The sequence below is a fragment of the Falco naumanni genome, chromosome 4 (assembly GCF_017639655.2).
Source record: "Falco naumanni isolate bFalNau1 chromosome 4, bFalNau1.pat, whole genome shotgun sequence".
Taxonomy (NCBI): Eukaryota; Metazoa; Chordata; class Aves; order Falconiformes; family Falconidae; genus Falco; species Falco naumanni.
In genome coordinates this window covers 87,882,181-87,901,358 of record NC_054057.1, presented here as the reverse complement: position 1 = coordinate 87,901,358, position 19,178 = coordinate 87,882,181, and the positions used below count along the sequence as shown (strand labels likewise).

At 52.8% G+C, this 19,178-nt stretch overlaps 1 protein-coding gene across 1 annotated transcript; it reads left to right on the top strand.

Annotated features, from left to right (window-relative positions):
- Positions 1-274: 274 nt before the first annotated feature.
- On the top strand, positions 275-18,397 carry SCNN1B (sodium channel epithelial 1 subunit beta). The gene is given in 15 exon segments (XM_040593386.1): positions 275-323; positions 2,636-2,868; positions 5,844-6,162; positions 7,038-7,440; positions 8,698-8,891; positions 9,736-9,839; positions 10,323-10,486; positions 10,946-11,053; positions 14,734-14,851; positions 15,377-15,452; positions 15,627-15,684; positions 16,421-16,482; positions 17,350-17,425; positions 17,850-18,137; positions 18,139-18,397. Coding segments are annotated over 13 exon segments (2,040 nt in total). The 5' UTR covers positions 275-323; positions 2,636-2,868; positions 5,844-5,851; the 3' UTR covers positions 18,217-18,397.
- Positions 18,398-19,178: the final 781 nt, after the last annotated feature.

Below are 19,178 nucleotides of genomic sequence, written 5' to 3'. Positions count from 1 at the left end.
TCTGGGAGCCGCGGGACGGGCACAACTTCCCGGGCAGCTCCCCCATCACGGCGGGTCGGTGCCCGCCCCCGCGCTGCCCGCGCCCGTGGGTGACGGCGGGGCTGGGGCAGCAGCAGCAGAAGCGGCTGCCGGTCCCTGCGGGGGGCGTCGGGGAAAACTACAGCGAGGTTTGCAGGCGGCTCCCGGGGAGGGGGCGGAGGGCGGCGGGGCGGGCGGGGCAGGAACGGGGGGCGGGCCCGCGGCGGGCGGGGGCAGGTACGGGGGGCGGGCGGGGGCCGCGGGCGCTGCCGGCGGGGAGCGGGGCCGGAGCGGCGGGGCGGCAGGTACGGGGGCCGGGGGGTCGGGGGTGGGGGGGCCGCGGGGGGCTGGACACGCGTGGGGCAGTTGCGTCGTGCGGAGGGGACGCGGGTTTAAGGCGTAATGTTGCCTCCAGGGGGAGAGGAATGGGGGGAGCCCTCCGCTGTGCTTTCGGGGGTGCGGAATGGAAACGGTGGGTTCGTGCGCAGGGGCAGGCGCGGAGCCCCCCACCTTCGGCTGCTCGTGCAGCAGCGCTGCGGTGTCCGTGCCAGCTGTGCCAGCGCAGCCAGCTGTGCGCTGCTGCCGCCCCCTCCGTTCACACGGGGCTTTCCCGAATCTCGCCGGTGTGGGAGCAAACCGCAGCTTCCCAGGATGTCACTGCCGTCTCCCTCTGCAGTGGGACATGTGCCACCCACGCCGGGCTGCTGCCCCGCGGGGAGGGCAGGGGATGCTTCCTCTCCGGGACACCGGCCTTGCTGCAGAATAATCTGGGGCTGGGGAGGGAGCTGCTGGGGGGATCGCGCCTCTTACATTCCAGGATTCACGTTGTGCATTGCACAAGCAGCAGAGTTGGCTCTCAGCAATGTGACCTTACTGGCACGTGAGGAGCAAGGCTTGTCATCATGCTAGGAGACAGGGACATCACGGGAAACGCAGTGTTAGGCTGGCAGGGGAAGTATCATAGAATCACGGAATGGTTTGAGTTGGAAGGGACCTTAAAGACCTAGTTCCAAGCCCCTGCCATGGGCAGGGACACCTTCCACCAGAGCAGGTTGCTCCAAGCCCCATCCAGCCTGGCCTTGGACACCGCCAGCGATGGGGCATCCTGTGGATGGGCAACTGTGCCAGTGCCTCACCACCAAGAAGGGGCAGAGTGTCTAACGTACGGTACAGGGAGTCAGGCGAATGCTATCTAAACTTCCAGACTGTAAATACTCTTCAAGTGCTGTGCACATGCCCATGGGACCAGAGGCCTGAAAATGCCTGCACAGATTGGGGTGACCGTGGGCGCCTGAGCCGGCAGCCACGTGCAGCGGATGCTTTCCTCACACACAACAGCGAGGCAAAGCATCTGCTGGGTACTCTGTGACCCTGGGTTCAGGAAGGGCTTTCGTTGCTCACTGCCACATTCCTGCTCCACTTTACAACTGCCAGCCTGTAAACTTGTGATGTAATAGAAAAAAATTCCTCTAATTTGCAAAAATACCACTGGATAGCATAGATGTCTCCTCCAGGAAAACAAGGTCTTTTCATCAGGCTCTGGAGAAGATGGCAGATGAGCAGCTGGTGATCAAAGAGGAATGGCTGTTTTGTGCCCCAGCAAAGTACTGAATAATTGCAGTATCAGTCCTAGTGGTGTTGGAGTGGTTTTGCAGCCGAGGTACCACCCTGGAGCTTCCAGGAGTGTGCTGAGTTTTGCTTATGTCTTTAAGTGGCAATTGCCCTAGGAAAATCCCAGAGGAGACTCAACGCAGTCAACACAATCATTTCGTAACGTGGGAGTCTGATCTCACCTGTAAGGTGGAGGAGTTTCACCTGGGATGGTGCTGGGATGATGCAGGGCTAGACTCAGGGCTGCTGGGGGAAGGTGAGGACACCTCCTTCCCAGCACAAAGCAAACCACATTAGAGCCGGGAGCAGGTTGCTTTTAGGATGGCTTTGGTCATCGCAGGTATGGGGGTGCTGCCGGGAGAGGGGCACGTGGCACCCTGTGCTCCACAGGGTCAACTCCTGACGGGCATTTCAGGTGGTGGCAGAGTGCTGGGAAGGGGCAGCCCAGAGCACAGCGGGGCAGAGGTGCTGAGGGCAGCAGTGGAGCTGCCCCACCAGCAAAGGAGACAGTGAGAGACATTATCTGCACGATAGAGACCAGTCCTGCAAACAGAGCAGTGTGACAATCAAAGTGCAAGGGAGAAGGAGTTGGGGAGACTAATGGGTGCGTGTTCCCCTTTCCCTGACTGGGGCCTTGGAAGTGAAGCAGCCATACGAGAAATAGAACCAGTGAGTGGCAGCTGAGAGCAGCCGTGTGTCCAGGCCCTGAGCTTCACACACTGTGCAAATAACGAATAATGAATAACGAATAACAGGGGTTTGAGGGCGGCTGTGGGGCCAGTGTTTGTAACCCTGCGTGCCACATGCCTGCAGGAGCCAGGCCAAGTGTCCATCAAGGGGGACAGCCCTGATGTCCCCCTCGGCTCGTGTCCCCTTGCAGCCTCCATTGCCTGTCTCCGGGGTGGGGGTGGGGGGGGTGGGTTTGGGAAGGGGCGACGGTTATCTCTGTGCTGACAGAGGGTGGGTCTTGTTGCCCCTCATTTGTCACTTCTCTGTTCCGTTCCAGGTGCAGCCCACTGATGGAGGAAAGCAGGACAGGCTCCAGGCTGGCACCAAGACCGGTACCAAACCCCCTCCAAACAGCTACAGCATCTGAGCACTGAGACTGTGCCCAGGGCAGGACCCCCCGCCCTGTCACAGGGGCTTTGGCTTCCCATCGGGCAAGGCACCTCGTGCAGAGCAGCTTTCACCAGTGAGAAAGAAACACAAAGTCTTTCTAGAAACATTCTGGAAATAAAGGTAAGAAGAAAACTATTAAGGTGAGAAAAAAGATTGGAAAAAAAGAAGTATGGTCAAGCTTAGCTTTCACTTAGTGCCGTTTCTTTTATCGAATGACCTGGTTAGAAACACAGCTCATGCCTAAAGGAAGAGGAAACCTGGGTCCTTCACTCTGCTGCCATGTTAAGATGTGCCCTGAAAAACCTGTGACTGTCTGCTTGGCTGTGTGGCCAGCACACCTTGTTAACTTGGATTTTTAATGTTGGGATCCATGTGTTTTCATGGTGGGGCACAGACACTGCAGGCATCCTGCCTGAGGATGCTCTTCTAGCTGACCCCATCCCTGTCCCTGTCCCCGTCCCCATCCCTGTGCTCCGACTGGCAGGTGCCCCGTGGGATGGAGCAGCACTTGCAAAGAACAGATCCCATAGCTTTGACAGCAGGGAAAAAAAGTCTGAATCAATTTAAAACGTATCCAAAAACTAGTTTAATCTTATTTTCCACAGTGTGGCCTGAATCTAACTCAAAAATGTGAAAATGATGCCCTTCAGCACAGTGTTTTTACGGTGGGTGAGCTGAAGAGATAAAGTGAGATAGAAGGCACTTCAATCTTTGCTTAAAACTGATTTGGAGCTGGTGTTCCTTGCCTAGCACAGTGCCTTCCCCTTGCTATCGCTAGCCAGCATACCGTGACTTTGCAAAGAGCACTCTCAGGTTCGATGGCTAAATGGAAATAAATTCAAGGTGGAGAACAAGTGTGTATCGATGACTTCTGCAAAGCCATGAACAAAGATAAAGCGGCATCAAAATTAGCTGTTCAGTATCTTTAGCTTTACTCTGTTATGAAAGTAGAGCTTTTACTCCATGTGTGCTCCTCGGGCCGTAAGTATGTGTCTCAACATTGCCATCAGGAAAAAAAAAGAACTCAGCCTCAGGAAACAATATAAAAAGAAATAATAACTTTGCCCAGCAAAGTTGGGTTGATGAGCAACCCACAAAGGTCTGTATGACACCCTGGGGTCCCTGGATGGCAGAAGCCCACGCTCGGTGCCTGGCCAGCACGGTCCGGTCCGTAAGGAGCGGAGCAAACAGAGGCTGCAGGGCATGCGGCCAGTCAGGTCCAGCCAGGCTGGGTTTTGCCTAGTGCGGTGTAGGTGTGTTTTAAATTTTAGTCTGATCTAAATCTTTTATTGGATTTCTTAAAAGGCAGAAAATATTTACTAGTTTGCCTTGCTAGTCTCTCTGGATTTAAATGTGTTTTGATGGTACCGTTTTATAAAGCAGAGACCAATCCTGAGGCCGTGCCTTGGGACAGTTTGTGCTCACACGCGGCAGCAGAGGGCTCAGGCAGAACGGCCATGCGTGTTTCACGTTGTCCCTTCAGCCACGGGTAACCGAGTTAAAGTTGTTGCTCCTATTTTCATTATATTCCTGCCCAAAAGCCAGCGAGCATCTGATGCAATGTAAGCTCCTTCTGTGCATAAACCCTTCTGCAGGCAGCGGTGGGTGGGAACCTCTGTGGCACGAGTCCACGGAGGACGAGCTGCTGATGCGCTGGTGGGCTGCGGGTCTGGGGGGTGCGGGAGGTCCAAGTGTTCTTTGGAGAACAGAATGCTTTCACATGAGAGTAGAGCCTGCCCTCAAATCTCAGAGAAAGTAGCTAGAGCTTCTTCTTTCCAAGGCACTCTCCTGTCAAGACCTCGTGGTGTCAGGCTATGTCTAGCATCACATGTGACAGGGTGTGCAACGAAAATATAATCTCTCTTTGCATCATGGAGTGAGACACTATAAAATCTATTAGGTTTATATTTTTATGAAGCTCTGTATATGCTACTCAGGAGATGTCGCAGATCTGGCCAAAAAATCAATAATCAGTATTACCTTTTTTTTTTTCCCCTGGAAAAGTAAGGACAGAGATTGTCCCACTCCCCAGGATGCCTGTACGCACCCTTCAGCTTCCTGGGGTAGTCTGTCTGTGAGTAACTGCATTAATCTAGTTTCTATGTTGCTGAGTACTGCTCATTATTGAAATATTGCTGTATTATTTCAGCACTCTTTCTTCTGGGGTGCCGAGTTATATGCAGCATTAATATTTAATTCTGTTCTCCTACAGTTTAAATCTGAAAAATGTTCTAAGCAGCTGACTGTGGTTTGTTTTGAAATCCTGCCTCAGGATATTAAGATTTAGTAACACAAATTCTCACCTTAAACTAGCAGCACAAAATATTCTGTTTACTCACAATATGAATGTAAAATATGCAGCATCCCTCACATGAGCAGTGGAAGCATACCGATAGTATCTGAAAAACAAAGGAATTTGGTGGAAAAAACCAATCTGTTGTCCTTCCTGTGGCAGGCAGCGGCACTGAGCAGCATTCCTGGTCCTGGGAAAGGTGCTGCTGGGTCCTGGTCCTCTTCTCCTGCCCCCTCTGACAGCCTGGTGCACTGTAATGCTTTTAAGAAGAGTTGTCTTAAGTCCTGCGTTTAGTAAACGCTGCTAGCCTGAATTCTACCTGAAACCAGCTCATGAGTGTACTGCTTGGTCCATCTAGCGTTGGCAGAGGTTTCGGTCGATGCTGCAGACATACCAGTTTGCACACAAAATACCAACTTCTGAAAAAGTTACCTGGGTCCTGACTGCAACCTGTGCGGGGCCGGGGGCCAGCGCTTGGTAAGTCACGTGGGCACAGCCACGTCCAGCAGGTCCAAGTCACTTCACTCTCCTGGGGCCAGAAGGGAGATGACAAAAACCTTCACCACTGTTGGAACAGCAAAGCATAAACCTCCCTCCGGTACCCTCTCAGGAGGTGAGGGGCCGTGTCGCTGCCACAGCGTGACCCTGCAGGACATCTGCCCCAGATTTCTCCTGGGTTGTAAAACTACAGTCATGCCATCATGTAACTATTCTGCTTCTGCTTTGCTGACAGGTGTGCCTGGCGTAGTGCAAACCCTGCCTCTCAGCACAGCTGGTTTGGTGTCTTTTCTCCCACTTGCAGGGCGCAGCATGAACCTGAGGAGGTACTTCATCCGGGCGCTGCACCGCCTGCAGAAGGGGCCTGGCTACACCTACAAGGAGCTGCTGGTCTGGTACTGCGACAACACCAACACCCACGGCCCGAAGCGCATCATCAAAGAAGGGCCGAAGAAGAAATTAATCTGGTTCTTCCTAACTTTGCTCTTTGCATCTCTGGTCTTCTGGCAGTGGGGTATCCTCATCAACACCTACCTCTCCTATAACGTCACTTCGTCTCTCTCTATTGGCTTTAAGACCATGAAGTTCCCAGCAGTCACGGTCTGCAACGCCAACCCTTTCAAGTAAGTTTTTCCTTGCTTAATTTACCCCAGCATGCTTTAACACCCTCGGTTATACCGCCAGTGTAAGGTACTGTGACCTGCTCCTGTCTCAGACAGCGCACTAGGAGCATCAATGGACTCACTAAGTGGCACTAAAAACTGAAGAGAGGAGACTGATATGAGGCGCGGGGAGGGTTCCTGTGCCTGCGAGTTTGTCTGCGTTTCCTTACTGTATCAGTTGATCTAATGATGGTTATTGCCTCCCCGCAAACTTTCCCTGGCTCAGGGAAAACTCGAAGTTCAACTCGCTTGTTACAACAAAAATCAGTCTCTCAATCTTTCCCCACAATTCCTTTCTTTCTCCTTCCTCGCCATGAACATACCTCTTATCGCTTACACTCTGGCCATAAAGAGCTGGTTAAACAGTAGTATCAGCTGGGAGCTGCAGTGATATAACTCGATCGTAATTTCAAAGGAATAACTGATTTTTGTTAGGGTTGTTTTAAATTTACGTCCATGCAATGATGTAGCCCAAGGCAAGATGCTCTCAACCAACACAGGAATTACTTTGGGATTGTTTTTTTCTCTCTGCTTGCTAGAGATGTTTTGTGTAAACTAGTGAATTACTAAAATACAACCAGTTTGGTTCTGTGCTGGCAGGTTCACCACTGCTGCGCTCCCTCTTTATCCTCCTGCTGGTTTTCTTCCTGGTTGCAGGCTGCTGGGATGCCCATGTCCCAGCTGGCCATGCTCTGCATGGAGGCTAACGCTGTCCTCCAGTAAATCTTCAGGTCCCCAGGAATGTCTAAGACAACGGTGCAGCAGATGAGCTCAGATGAGCTGCTACACACCCCCACGACCTTGACACCACCTGGTAACTGCTCCTTGTCCTGCAGATACTCAGAGGTGAAGCATCTGCTGAAAGAGCTGGACAGGCTCATCGAAGTAGCTCTGGAGAGGATCCTGCAGCCCACGCCAGGGAACAGCAGTGAGAACACCTCCTTGCCACTCGACCTGGGGCTCTGGCACCAGATACCCCTGGTCCTCATCGATGAGCACAACAAAGACAACCCCATCATCCTGGACATCTTTGAGACCAGCCAGACCTCTGCGGGCAACCAGACCTCTGCAGGTGACCAGACCTCTGCGGGCAACCAGACCTCTGCAGGTGACCAGATCTCTGCAGACAACCAGACCTCTGCAGATGACCAAACTTCTGTGGGTAACCAAACTGCTGCTCCACCTGCCCTGGCCAATACAACGTCAGAAGAGAAGAAGTACAAGCTGGCAGTGAAGCTGGTGAGAGGGGTCCCACAGGAGGCAGCTGGGAAGGGGCAAGGGGCGGTCAGCGTGGTGCGCAGTGGCAGGGATGCAGCATGGAGATGGGTGTCCCTTCCCCACCAGCTGCCCAGAGCCACTCAGCCTCGGGGCTCTGGTCTGGCTGTGCCGGGGCTGGGGGCTGCCTGTACTGGCAGCACCCTCACGCAGGGCACACGGAGCCCGTGGGCAGTTTGCAAGTTAATGGTGTGTTGTTTCAATACCACAGAGCTGTTTGCTGGGTTTATCTCTGAGGAAGGCAGCACAGAGATATTTTAAGATTTTTTTAATTTTCAGAGAGGGGGTCTGGTGCCCTGCAGGAATACACAGCCAGACACCCAGCTGAAGCTGCTGGATTTCTGCATGTGGGGCCTGCAGCAGGATCATACTCTAAATAAACTTCCCTATATGAAAGAAAACCCAGCAAGGAGCTGTGTAAAGTCAGTCTGTGGTGAACTTTAGGTAGCTGCGTAACAACAGTAAGATGAGCAGGTTCTTCATGGAAGAAAGCTCTGACAGCGTGTAGCCTAGCACCGCATCAGAGGTACGGAGCGGATCCTGCCAGCAGGCCCGGCAGCCCCTGGGGAGGGGGTGCTGGTAACGCTGGTCGGCAATGGGCAGTAACCCAGCTGTGCGCTGTGTCGGTCGGTGCGGTCCGCCAGCAGCGCCGAGGGCCATGCTGCATGTCCCCATGTCCCCCGTGGTGCCCCCGCGCAGCCCTGCTGCAGGCTGAGCCCAGGGCAGAGCAGGGCAGAGGTGCTCCACGCGGTCCCCACCGCCTTCACCTCTCCCTCGGGTCTGGCACCTAAAATGCCGGGGAGAAGCTGCAGCTGCCGCCCCTGCTGCGGTCCTCAGCACAGAGGCACGTGGGGGTCTCATGACCCCCCACCCTCTGCTCTGACAAAGGCTTCATGGACCCTGCCTGACCAGACCTTGGAAGCTAGGGCAACTCCAGCCTTAAAAATTGGCCAAAAAGTGATGTTTTCTGTAAGCTTGTGGAGGTAACACCGGGACTGATGGAGGATCTGCCCAGCTGGGAATCTCCTCGGGGCAGGACCCGCCTGTGAACGCTTGCGATGGGGCAGCCGGCTCCCTCTGGCCGTACCTCTCATTTCCCCAGGAGCAGCAGGCAGGGCTGGCATCATGCCTGGTGCGCGCAGGGAGAGAGGACACGCCGTGCGTCCCCCCTGCCGTCCCCACCGCGGGATGGGCTCAGACCTGCCTGCTGTGTGTCCCCAGTGCAGCCATCAGGGCTCCAACAACTGCACCTACAGGAACTTCACCAGCGCGGCGCAGGCGGTGACCGAGTGGTACATCCTGCAGTCCACCAGCATCCTCTCCAAAGTCCCGCTGCAAGAGAGAATCAGGATGGGCTACCAGGCAGAAGACATGATCCTGGCATGTCTCTATGGGGCTGAACCCTGCAACTACAAGTAGGTACACACCAAGCTCCCTGCCCTTTTCTGTCACATCGGGAAAGGTACAGGATGCTAAAGGAGCCTCTTTCTTTTTCTAAGGTATTTATCAATTCATAAAGAGATTTCTCTGGTCCTTAACTTTAACAACATTTCCCAGAGGGTTTCTGTATGTGATTCTAGCTGAAATGGGTTATTTTGGGATAGTGCTGGCCTGAGTTTTAGTTTTGGATGGTCTGTTTTGCTCATGATGTATCAAGACTAACAGCATCTGTGGGACCATCCCAGGGTATTTAGTGATAACCAGCTGCCAGCCCAGGTGCTGAGTCAGCGTACCCCCTGCACAGCGGTGCAGCCCTCAGTTACATCCCCCTCTTTTTACACAAGGCTCTTGAAATGGGTTTTAGCCATTGTTGTTTCTTACAGAGACAAAATTTATATATCCTGTTCTGAGAAACATGAGCGCACAGCAGCACCCCAGGCTGCAAGGAGGCAGCAAAGAGGGCAACAGAGAATTGTCATCAAAGAATGAGATATAACACCAGCCAAAACCTGTTACCATAGCTCAGATCAAGCAATTATTTCTCTCTTCTGTGTGACAGACTATTCCCTTCCATTCCAACAGAGCGTTATCCCCAGTGGCTGTGTCTCGGTACACACCAGTACCTTGCTTTGCTATTTTTTCAAAGGCAGATTGATTGCAGTTATATCAGCTGAAATTTCTATACAGGCATTCAACAGACAAAGCAATTTAAAGTGAATCCCAGACGTAGCTGCCAAGCTCTGGTCTCACCAGATGCGTTATGTTATAGCCCTTTAGTCTTCCGTGAGAGTCACAGGTTTTTGTGCATGATTCTTCCAGGAATTTCACCCAAATCTATCACCCAGACCATGGTAACTGCTACATCTTTAACTGGGGCATGGATGAAGAGGCTTTGAATTCTTCCAACCCTGGAGCTGAGTTTGGTAAGAGCAGCTTTGCTAAGGAGGAAGGAGCTAAAGGAGCAGAAGTGCTGGGAGCTATTCTGTCTCTCAGTGGCCATTTCTGTTATACACAACAGCTGGATGATTTCTTTGTCTCTGGAGTGCTGCAGCATGGAGTCGTGGTTTTCCGGAAGGGGATAAGCCCCCAAAAGGGGACTGTGCCACATAGAAACAAGGAATGTGACTACAGATGTTACACCTAGCAAAAGTGCAACATCTGGAGAGTCAAAATTGTGGAGGCCATGTCTGAGTGCTCGCTCAAATTTTCCCACTCGGTGCCCTCACGATCCCATGTATTGAGGCATGCGTAAGGCTGCCATGGACCTGACCCTTCCCCACAGAACAGAGGTTTCTGTGCACAGCAAGAAGAAAATAGATTCTGGGTTGGTTTTTTTTTTTTTTTTTTTCCCAAAGACTCACATTTTGATGCAATTCCTGTTCTGAGTGTTTTGTCTGGTGTCCCAGGGCTGAAGTTAATTCTGGACATCAGCCAGCAAGACTACATCCCCTACCTGTCATCCGCTGCCGGGGCCAGGCTCATGCTGCACCAGCAGAAGAGCTTCCCCTTCCTTAAGGATCAGGGCATCTATGCAATGGCCGGGACAGAAACCTCCATCGGCGTGTTAGTGGTATGTGTGGCATTCCTCTAGAGCAGATTGTCTGAGAATAATGTTATCTGATGGGACTGCAACCAAGTTTGTTTTAAGTCTTGGCTGAACTGGCTCAAACCAAAAGAGTCAGGGTATATGCTAGCTGTGGGCTGGAACAGTTTATGGAGACTTTTATGTAACTGTCCTGGCAAAAAGTACTTTATTGAAGCCAAAATATTGAGCTCAGATCATTGTTGCCTCTTCCTTTAGCGTGTCAGAAGCTGCCTTGCTAAAACGTGCTGCTTTTGGACACCCTCATCTACCTCGATCCGCCCTGGGGAATGGGCTGCACCTCCTTCAGCTCTGCTGCCTATGATCCTTTGATTTTTTTCAAAGAGAGCAGGGAATGAAGGAATTACAGAGTCTCTAGAAAACTGGCACCAGGGACCTGGGGAGCAGCGATAACTACTGAAGTTTGCTCTTTTGGTTTTCTTTCAGGATGAACTGGAACGGATGGGCTATCCGTACAGTGACTGCACCATGAATGGGTCTGATGTCCCTGTGAAAAATCTCTACAGCCAATATAATACCTCCTATTCCATACAGGTAAAACACACCTTTAAATCAAACACGACTATTTAGGAAAAATCATCAAAGCCATTAAAATATTTGACTAGCATGCAGGATTACTGGAGGATCAGCAATGATAAAGTAGAAAGCATAACCTAAACATGGGAACCTTCTTTTCTGGTAATAAATCCGCACTCTAGACCCAGGTTTGGAAACGATCCCAGTGGACCCAGTGGAAATAACTGTATGGCAGGAGCAAGTCCTAACGATGCAGGTATTGAAACTTGCATTAAAAGATAAGGACCGTTGCTCTGGCAGGCAGCACAGTGTAGCATAATCTTCAGTTTGTCATTCTCACAGCAGAACAGTTTGTGTGGCAAGGAGAGGGCATCAGTAGTTATTGTTCCCTTGGCCAGGTGTGAATTTTGTCTCATTTTGAGAGGATGAAAATGGTCATTTCTGTAATTTCCTCAAAAGCCAAATGGCAGCAAACCCTCCCCCCCGGTCTCTGTGGTTACACGGGTGTGTGACCTACCAGCGAAGTCCTAATTTGCAGACAAAAAAGCAAATATTTTTACTTGCACATAATGAGCACAGTTTAATGCTGGTCCTTTCCTTGTACTGTGCCGTCTCAGAGCTCCGGTCCCCAAAGCGGAGGGTTCCCCCTCATCCTGAAAACCAGGCGAAGCAAGAGCAGGGTGCGCCTGGGCTGCTGCAGGGTGCCGGAGCCGGGAGGCAGCCCCCTCCGCAGTGCTGGGGAGGGTGGGTGTCTGGAACAGGGTGAGGCTCCCAACAGCTTGGGTTAATGCCAGTGCTTTAACATCATGGGAAACAGTGGGAAAAAGCATCTTCCAGTGTCCCATTGGGAGCGCAGAGCTCCCCGTCCTCTGCACCACGGTAGCCCGACGGCTTCCCACGTTAGCCGCAGGAGGCTGCGGAGCAGTTTTGCTCCTTTCAGGTTTCCTTTAAAAGAATAACTGTTCCTGCCGTGTCACTGGGCTGAGGGCAGCTGCGTGAGGGTCACCAGGGCTCGCTGCCGGGTCCTGCACACGGGTCACACCAGCCCCACGCAGCGCGACAGGCTGGGGGCAGCGCGGCTGGGGAGCTGCCTGGGGGGAAGGGCCTGGGGGGGCTGGCTGATGGCCGGCTGGGCATGGGCCGGCAGTGTGCCCAGGTGGCCAACAGCACCCTGGCTCGTGTCCCAAACCGTGTGGCCAGCAGGCCCAGGGCAGTGCCTGTCCCCCTGTGCTGGGCACTGGTGCGGCCGCAGCGGGGACCCTGGGTTCGGTGCTGGGCCCCCCGCTCCCAGACAGACACCGCGGGGCTGGAGCGCCCCAGGGACGGGCACGGGGCTGGGGAAGGGGCTGGGGCACCAGCCCTGTGAGGAGCGGCGGGGGGAGCTGGGGTGTTCAGCCTGGAGAAAGGGGGCTCAGGGGGCCTGATCGCTCCCTACAGCTGCCTGAGCGGGGGCTGTAGCAAGGGGGGGTCGGTCTCTTCTCCCAGATCACAGGTGATGGGACAAGAGGAAACAGCCTCAGGTTGTGCCGGGGGAGGCTGAGATGGGATATTCCCAAACCTTCCTTCCCCGCAAGGGTTGTGCAGCCCTGGAACAGGCTGCCCAGGGGGTGCTGGAGTCACCGTCCCTGGGGTGTTCAAACAACACACAGGTGTGGCGCTTGGGGACATGGTTAGTGGTGGCCTTGGCAGTGCTGGGTTAAGGCTTGGACTCGGTGGTCTTAAAGGTCTTTTCTGACCTAAATGATTCTATTCTATGATTAAGGCAATTAGTTTCTTTTTCAGCTGTGAGATTATCTTTGGTTTTGCCCTACAATTTCCATGCTTGGCTGAAATCTTTTAATTATAGGCAGACCAACCAGCAAGGGGTAGACTCTAGTCATTGCCCATGTCCACAGGCGAGCTTCCCTAAACTCAAGGGGTTCTGAGCAATGGCCATAGCAGCGTGTGACACTGTAACCGGGACAGCAAAGCTGCTCCATCCGCAGGCGCCGTCTTGCAGCATGAATGGACACTGTGGCTCTGGGAAGCTTATGCTGAGGCGTTAATGTGATGCTTTTCATGAGCTGGGCTGGCTCCTGCTGCTGGGGGTGTGCTGGGAGGATAAAAGCTGCCTGGGGAACTGTTGTGTTCTGGATTTTAGCCAGGGCATTGCTCTAATGTGCAAAGCAAAGCTCCTATTTTGTGTACACAAGTAGTACTTACCCCAACAGGAGAGGAATATACAGGAGGGATTCCTGTCCTGAACCCTCCAACTCTTTCTCTTTAAGGGAATTTCTCTTTAAGGGAAATAAGTCATTTTTCCACTGAAAATGCCTGCTTGTTTTGTATAGGCAATGAAGACAGACCTTTGCTTTAAAATTGTGATGAGAAAGTTGAGTGTTTGTAAACCTTGAATCTGTAGAAAAATATAGTGTAAACATTAAGCACCAGTTAATTTGTAACAAGCTATAACATCAGGGAGAAGTATTGCTGGAGGGCGAGATCTGGCTGTAAGGAGAACATCAAAACCATTTTGGGGGTTATTTACAAATGCCTGGACAAGTAGGAGACCTTTGGTCTAGCAGGCATTTTTTATATTTCTGCCTTTATATAATTATAACAATAGGACCACTTTATCCTGCTTTTTAAGATGCTTTTATAACGTTTAAGCAAATACTTGAAATGATTGCATTATTACTTAAAAGCTGCTAAATGCTGGCTGGGGTTCTATGTCCACGTAATCCAGAGACCTCTTCAGAGACCTCTTGGCAAAATCCAGCTTTTCCATCACTCCCTGATTGCAGAGAACTCTGTAAGCATTTCGTATCACACAGAAATTCTCTGGCTGTTCTACCTAGCTGGAGCTGTTAAATTTAATCATCTTTTCATAGACTTTGTTATTGCTTTGTGCACTGTTTCATCCAGAATCCCACTCCAATCTCGGGTGATTAACTTCATGCCTCACTGAGCTAATGGCAGCGCTGCAGCCCGGCTCGCACACTGCCGAAGCTGCAGCTGCAATCCCTTCAAGGAGAGAAGCAGATGCACAGATAAGATAATTCAGATTTCTAAAACCTGCTCTCTGTGTTGAAGCATTTTTAGAGTCGGGCTTTAAAGTGGAAACCAGCCCTTTGTCAGTATATCATATAAAGCCTGGAGACAACAACAGTGTCTATGGGTGTAACACAACATTTTTATTCCTTTTTGGAAACTCCGTATTACTTCCATGAAGCCTAAAATAGTTCAGAAATGAGCAGTTTCTTGTGCGACTGGGAGCAGGCACTGAGTTTCCTTCTGCTCCTGCGAGGTGACTTACCCTCAGCAGCTCCCACTGGGATGTCCCTTGAAATCTCCAGGAGTGGCAGGAAAAATGCATCACAAAGAAAACCGAGACCGAAGTGCAAAGCTCTGCACATGGCAGCTGATCTGCCAGCCTCGCCTCACTGTTGTAAAGCCAGCGTGACTTGTGCCGGGCTTCCAGAGCCTGCTGTGCCGCCTGGTGATGCTCCGTGCACGTGGGAGGGATGGGCTCCGGCTGTACTTCTCCCTCCGTGGCTTCAGCCTCCTCTGTGTCCAGCCACAAAATCATCTGTTCCATGCAAAAGAGAGAAAATACCTTGGGACCGAGCAATTCTCCTAGCCAGCGCAGCCTCCAGCAGCACAGAGGCAGGCAGGGGGCTTCAGCCCGCATCTAAGCAGCTCCCTCTTCCCTTTTCCAGGCTTGCCTGCGTTCTTGTTTCCAAAATCACATGATTGAAATCTGTGGATGTGGTCACTATATGTTTCCTTTACCTGAAGGGGTAAATTATTGCAATAATGAAGATAACCCAGGTTGGGGTAAGAACACGAACAAAACTAACTGCACAGCCTTCCCAGGGTCCTAGTGTGCTGGAGGGGTGGGAGCGGACGCGAGTTTTATTGCTGTTGTAAATGCAACAGGTAAAGGCTTTTGCCTGTGTAACGTGGCCCCGTGGCCATTCGGGTCCATGCATGGGGGTGGGGGGCCCAGTGCTCCCCAGGGCGGGCAAGGGCCGGTGGCACGGTTCCGTGCGGGCAGCTCCAGCAGGCAGTCACCTTCCCACCCCTGCAGCTGGCCAGGGCTGTGCCAAAAATACTGACATTGGGCAAGCTGGCTGTATAGAACCTGTCTGCAGAAAATGAAAATCTATTTTTAATTTATTATTAAATTGTCTGATCGCTTTGCCCAAGTTTCCCAAGGAAAGGAAGGTTAGAGGGGAAGACAGCAAACCTGCGCAGCAGGCTCATACCTAAATATTTCTTTTATTAAATGAAATTGATATAATCTAGTAAGTGGGGTCCTTATCTAAACAGATGCTTTGGTTTTTTGTTTTCACCAAACAGCATATTGCTATTCATCACTGAGATCAAGTATAAGGCACAGACAGATTTGTATTGACTCTTGTAAGGAAACGTGCAAGTAAGTACCAAAGCCATTTCTGGCAGCTGTAAAAGGTGGAGGGGATCCTGCGTTTCGTCTGCCGTAACTCTGACCTTTCTAAAATGGGGCTGGTTTTCTGGATGAGAGCTGAAGTTCCAGTGACTTCAGAGAAGGGGAAACTTCTGTGCTAACACTCTCCTTTCCTCCCACCAGTGACACGCAGTATAAGATGACCATCTCCATGGCAGACTGGCCGTCTGAGGCTTCAGAGGTAACACCGGTTTCTTGCTTTGAAACATACATTAATAATTACCTGTTCTTAGCCACATGAATCACTCAGTATTTTCAGAGCTAATGCCCAGGTCACAAGCGCCTCCTTGCTAAATTACATGTTTTCAGCATACAGACAGGCAGCAGCACCTGTGCAGAGGCCCCCCCCTCCCTGCCCCAGCAGCTCATCCTCCCCAGGGGTCCTGCACTGAGGATGCGGAGAGAAGCTGAGCACCCACCTTCCAGGCCGAGCACCTGCACGGTGTGGGCGCGCTTCCTACGAGAGGGCAGGAGCCCCGACCTTCACTGCGCTCCAGAACCTGCCTGGTTCAGGTCTGCGGCAGGCTGCCGACAGCCGAGCAGGTGCTGTCTCCTCTCCCAGGCTCCTGGCGCTTGCCTCTGCCTTGCTCGGAGCACGTCACACCAGGGACTTGGGGACTCACCATTAAAGCCAAACGGACCTGCAGCCCCACCGGGCACTTGACATCACCCATCGATGCAAAGTCAGATCAGGTCAAGGCAGTGTGGGGAGATGCCGTAACCCCCCAGCATGGAGTGCGAGCAGGGTGGGCGGCACTGGTTGAACGTGTTACTCAGCATTTTCCCATGCTTTTAATTTTATAGAGCTGGATCAAACCAGGACCGCTCAGGGTTCTGCAACTCCCTTGGGCTCCTGCCCCAGCAGGTGCCCAGAGAGGATGCTTCTGCTTGGTTCTGAATAAATTTTGTTTTCCTAGGACTGGATTTTCCATATTCTGTCTTATGAAAGGGATATGTCAACAAATGTGACTCTGGACAGGTAAGTGAAGGAACAACCACTTTATCTTCTCTGTTGAGCCTGTTAACATTAGATTAACATGAACCTTGGCAATGGGCCAGAGCACACATATGCTGATGCAAAGGGAGAAAAAGATTTGGCGCATGTTTGCCCGCAAGGTACATAAAGCAAATCTGAAATGCACTTCATGCATATCCTCTACTCTCCATAGTGACAAACTCAGACAAACTCAAATGTGCAGCTAAATTAAAATCAGCATTGACAGCAGCACCTGTAATCAGTCACACGTAGGAGCCTGGAAGCTCTGATGCTGTGAACTGCCAGGGTCCAGCTCCTGTATCGTAACATTCATCCCTTCATACTTGTATCTTTGAACCTGCCAAGAGCAGCAGCAGTAGAAGGGATGCGCCAAAATTAGGGTAACTGGTGAGTTTCCCTTTGAGAACCTAAACCCTGAATTAGAGGGAGGGGAGTTTATCCCCAATGGAAAAAAAATAATTTAGAGAAGCAGGAAACAGTTCCATGGATTCTGGCTGATCCATACACATTAAGCCCCCTGTGATGTGGTCGGTCATGGTGCAGCCACTCTGTCAACGCACATGGGGCCACGAGGTGCAGGGCACTGAGGAGGGGTGATGGCCCCTCTAGACCAACCAGAGCAGTTGGGAAGAACAAGGCAAACAGCCCCAAAGAAGCTTTCAGGTGCCCAAGGGCTTCTTCAGGAGGAACTTTTTAATGTCTTCCATGTGCCAGAGAGATGTTTCGGTGGAGCCTCGTGAGCGGCTCTGGTGGGGCTCTGCGCAGCCCTGCCTGCAGGCGGGTGGGGGGGTGGAGGTGCTGGGTGCCTGCAGCCCAGCTCTGTGCCGAGCTGCTCTTTGTCTCCTACAGAAACGGCATCATCAAGCTGAACATTTACTTCCAGGAGTACAACTACCGCACCATCTCCGAGTCCGCTGCCACAACGGTGAGTACCCATCCCTGCCCTTCCACCCAGGGCCGCAAGCGCCTGGAGAACAGATGCAGAAACAAGTGATGCTGGACACACAGGCAGGGCTCAGGTCCTCCTGGCCGGCGATGCCCCTCACCGGGATAGTCTGCGAGTCCCTGGGTGCTGCTGCGAGGAAGCGGACAAAGCCACCTTCACCGGCTGGTTCACAGCCCCAGCTTTGTTCTTCCCCTCCACCTCCTGTCCCCATCGCCGGTGCAGGGCAGGTCACCGATAAGCAGCCCCAGCAAGCGCAGCCCTGTCTGGGCAGCAGCCACAGGGCAAGGGACTCGGCGGGCAGGTCCCGGGGGCAGGAGTGGTGGGGACATCACCCAGCTATCAGTGGGGGCTGATCAGGGACCGGGGTTTGCCGCCTCGGCTCACTCTGCTCTCTTCCCCACAGATCGTTTGGCTGCTGTCAAGCCTGGGAGGCCAGTTTGGGTTCTGGATGGGGGGCTCGGTGCTGTGCCTCATCGAGTTCGGGGAGATCATCATCGACTCGCTGTGGATCACCATTATTAACGTGATCAGCTGGTGCAAAGGCCTGAAGCAGAAGCGGGCGCAGGCGCGGTACCCGGACACACCCCCGACGGTGTCGGAGCTGGTGGAGGCTCACACCAACCTGGGCTTCCAGCCCGAGGACACAGGTACCCTCCCCAGGGATGAGGCGCTGCCCCCCGAGCCTGGCACCCCCCCCGCCCAACTACGACTCGCTGCGCATGCAGCCCCTCGACGTCCTTGGGCCCGACAGTGACACAGAGACCGAGTGAGCTGCGCACCCCGTTACCTCCCGGGGGCTGCCGATGGCAGGCTGCTGCCGCCACGCATCATTTATCACTCGCTGAGCAATCTTTTACTCTCTACCAAAATTAGGAAGGAATTAAAAAGCCCTGGCCATCCTCCCCTCCCTGACTGTTCACTGTGAAGAAGCTCTGCCTAATAAACCCTGTAATAAACCTCATGGAGTCGGTGTCGTGCTCTGGCTTTAGCATGTAGAGCTTGTATACATCGGCGTTGCTATAGACTCGTTAAGTCAGTGTTTCTTTTTAACGCATGGGTGGGAAGTGCTTCCTAGTGAGAAGAGCAGGTGGAGGCAGCTGCGAGGGCTGCAGCTGGAGTCTGAAGCAGGGCTGCAGCAGCAGGGAGGCAGGCGGTGCTGCGGAGAGACCGGGATGTCCTGGCAGCAGATGCTGAGACATGGCACAGCATGTGCCACAGCTGCACTGCGCCGTGGGTTGGACCCTCGGGTTGGGACCCAAGCTACTTTTGACATCTGAGGTCGCGGTATTTCCAACCCTAAACAACTACAGTGGAAACAGCGAGAAAGAAAACTGTCCCTTAGCTTCGGGAGGCCACGGGTGCCCTGTTTGCTGCTCAGGATTTAACACTTGCGCCGCAGATGAGCACAGCTGTTAATGTGTGTCCAAAATAAATACTCCGGCCACCATAAAGAGTGAGGTGTGGGGAGGAAGTGCCAGGCTGTCTAACAGTACCACTCTTGGAAATAAATAAAAAGTTGCCTTTAAAGCTTCCTGTTGGCAGCGGGTGCAGTTCAGCGCTGGCAAGAGGCTGATGGCAGCAGCTTGCAAGAAGGGGAGGTGCTGGGCTCGCCCTGATGAGAGGGCAGCCAGGGGGCTTGGTGGTCCCCGCAGGGCTGGGCTGAGCTGGGCAGTGAGCTCACCTGACCTCCAGCTGGTCCCAGCCGCCGCTTTCCCAGGAGCCCATCACAAGC